Source organism: Cynara cardunculus (genome assembly GCF_001531365.2).
Source record: "Cynara cardunculus var. scolymus isolate 2C chromosome LG 1, CcrdV1, whole genome shotgun sequence".
NCBI lineage: Eukaryota > Viridiplantae > Streptophyta > Magnoliopsida > Asterales > Asteraceae > Cynara > Cynara cardunculus.
The window spans coordinates 41,740,359-41,743,416 of NC_037528.1; the positions used below are offsets into that span (position 1 = coordinate 41,740,359).

Below are 3,058 nucleotides of genomic sequence, written 5' to 3' on the forward strand. Positions count from 1 at the left end.
TACATGTAACACGTTATATGGTTGTACGCATCATCGAACGGAATACCTCATATACTACTTTCTTGAACTAGAAACATATAAATGATAGCCTATAAAGGCTTGGGGACGCAATGCCAAAGATGGGTATGTATTTGGTGAAACAAATTGTCAATGTTGATGAGTTGTATAAAGTAGGAGACTTGAAGGGGCATTTGTTTCCTTTGCTTTTTGAAAGGGTAATTGAGTAATTTACTTCTTTGTATATATATATATATATATATATATATATATATATATATATATATAATTAGGATCCAAAAGGTGCCCTATGAGGAATCCCCTTTCTCCTCCTAGTGGAGGAAGTTGAAGGAGGTGGAGGAGGTGTGGGCGGGTAAATGTCTTGTTGTGAGCCTTCACGCAATTCTTCTTCTCCTCTTCTTGTTGATGATGATGATATCACTCTTGTTGATGATGATGATATCCCCTCTAACATAAAGCTTGTGTTTCCATTTCTTTTTATTCCTACAAGCTTTTATTACAAAATAATAAATAACATGTCATCTTTCACAATTCTAGAAATGTTGATTTCCATCCATGTCATCATTAATGTAGGTTGTGATTCAAACAATGACATAAAAACAACGATACAATAACACCTGGAAAAATCCAATAAAGATTTTTAAGCTAAAAAACCCGTTGCTTAATTTCATATATATATATATATATATATATATATATCACCTCTTTCTCATTCCTTCTTTTCGATTCACGGGTTACACCTTCATTTTTTATTCACATCAAGTAAACGACACATAAATACGTTAAGAACTTGAAGTAACGCCCGAAATGTCATGATGGTTCTATCCTATATAATGACAGATATATTTGATCGATGATGTAATTAATAAATGGCCAATGTCATAAATAATGATAGATATATTTGGGGCGTATATGTTTTCTATTAATACATGGTTTGAATAAGATGGTTTAACATAGATAACATGATATATTGTGACCTATCCAATTCAGCCATTTCTAGTCATTGCTTAACTAATAAGCCAAAAACAAACATTGTTTATTAATGGTTGAGCAAACAAGCTATTGAACCCATTAATTTGATCAAGCAAAAACCAATTAAAAGGTCATTTAAAAACCTAATATAGATCAAAATAAATGTTCCTAACGGTCTACATTGTCAGATAGAAACATTGATCTCACATAAATTAAATATAGTCGTGTTTAACTTGTCACACAAATTTTTAAAATGACGACGGAAAAAATATATCCAGAAAGATATAAGTTTTAATTTATCTCAATATTGATTTTCTGTTGAATATATATATATATATATATATATATTATATTATTGGTGGATGATGGGTTGGTTTTTAATTTCTTTAATATGGAAATGATGTGGATGATGAGGTCATGAGCATATGGTACATGCCAATTCATATGGGTGAGTTGTATTGTCAACATTGTGAAGCAAAGGCAACAATTAAAGTAAAAATAGATATTAAATAATATTAATTAAGAGTAATTAATGAAGGAGATTATGCTAACCTTACAGCCTAGTGAACAAAATCGAAGCGCATCCAACAAACTCCTTCCACAAATTTCACAAATGTGAGAAACCGCTTTTCCTGATTTAGGTTGCGGCCTTTCGTTTAGAAATAAAACTCTTGCACTGTTTATGACGTATGTTTGAACTCCACCGATATTCAATACTTTTTCGATCTCAGAAACCCTCACAACATCGTGATATGATGATCTCCTGATCTACATTCGTCAATCCAATAAAAGTTATTGTAAAAAAAAAATATCGAAATCCACTTTCTATATTGTTGAAATGAAATTACCAATGTGAAAATACACGAGAATGATGAATTTCCAAAAAGTTTCCAAAAAAGTTTTTGGAAAATTGTAAAACTAAAATAATGTGATATATATATATATATATATATATATATATTAATCATGTAAACATAATTAATTTCAATATACTTTTGTTTAATTTCAATAATGTAAATATAATCTTACGAGTTTTCAGGTAGTCATAGAATCAATGAGATGGTACATTACAACAATGCAAGTACAACCGATCAGAGCATGAGATTGACGGTTATTGATGCGAAGGAAGAAGAAAAAAACAACACACACAAACCTGAATAACTTGATGATCTTTATGGCGGGAAGATCTGCAATAGAAGCAAAATGCGTCCCCATTGCAATCCAAACAATACATATTACATTCACTTCTGGCGGCAGCACCGTGCGTCCGGCACACCGAGAAGAATGCCGTACCAAGGAGCTTTTCAAGCCATGGCGGCACCAATTGCTGCTGCATTCGCCAAGCTTTAGAATCAATTCACCGTCACCAAGAACACACGGAAGAAACACATAGTAAAACACACACATGAATAAATCGATCACAATTGCTCAATTATACATATAAACACTGCAGATTTACCATTGCGGATTCGAATAAATGGGTGGCGATGAAAATTGAACTCCAGAAGTCGTTATCGATTGTCTGTAATTGCCGATCAGAAGAATTTGCAGAGAGGATTCTTGAGAGAGAAAAAGCTTGTAGAGAGAGAAATGAAGAGAGAGAGGAGGTGAAAACAATTTGGAGCTTAGAATTCATCAACATGACAACGCCTGAGCTAATGGACAAAAGCAAGCATTGTTGAAAAGGAATAAATATTTTTCTGGTCCTACTATTATAATTAATTGACTATTTTAGTCCCTGTACTATCATCTTTTACATTTTAAACCCTAAAACTAAAAAAACGTTTTCCTTTCGATATGCACGTTCATACGCTAAAAACCCGTTTAGTTTGTTGTAGTGTAATAAAAAACTATAACCATTAGGGGTATGGTCCCCGGGTTTGTTTAAGAACTATTAAAGACTTGTCTGACTTTTAATTTCATGGTCCTGAGAGAATGTTGTTGTGCACGCAAGTTAATTTGGACACCCAATAATTATCCAAAACAAATGTAAAAAGTAGAAGTTCGTTACAGAAAAAGAGAGTATAATATACATTGATTGGAAATTCTGGATGTGCCAATCATTATC

At 32.3% G+C, this 3,058-nt stretch overlaps 1 protein-coding gene across 1 annotated transcript; it reads right to left on the reverse strand.

Annotated features, from left to right (window-relative positions):
- Window positions 1-286: 286 nt before the first annotated feature.
- LOC112506025 lies at window positions 287-2,520 on the reverse strand. The gene is made up of 4 exons (XM_025110056.1): window positions 2,450-2,520; window positions 2,144-2,320; window positions 1,543-1,758; window positions 287-508 (listed from the first exon to the last, which is right to left on the reverse strand). The coding sequence occupies exons 1-4, from the start codon at window positions 2,450-2,452 to the stop codon at window positions 287-289; spliced, it is 618 nt and encodes a 205-aa protein (XP_024965824.1). The 5' UTR covers window positions 2,453-2,520.
- Window positions 2,521-3,058: the final 538 nt, after the last annotated feature.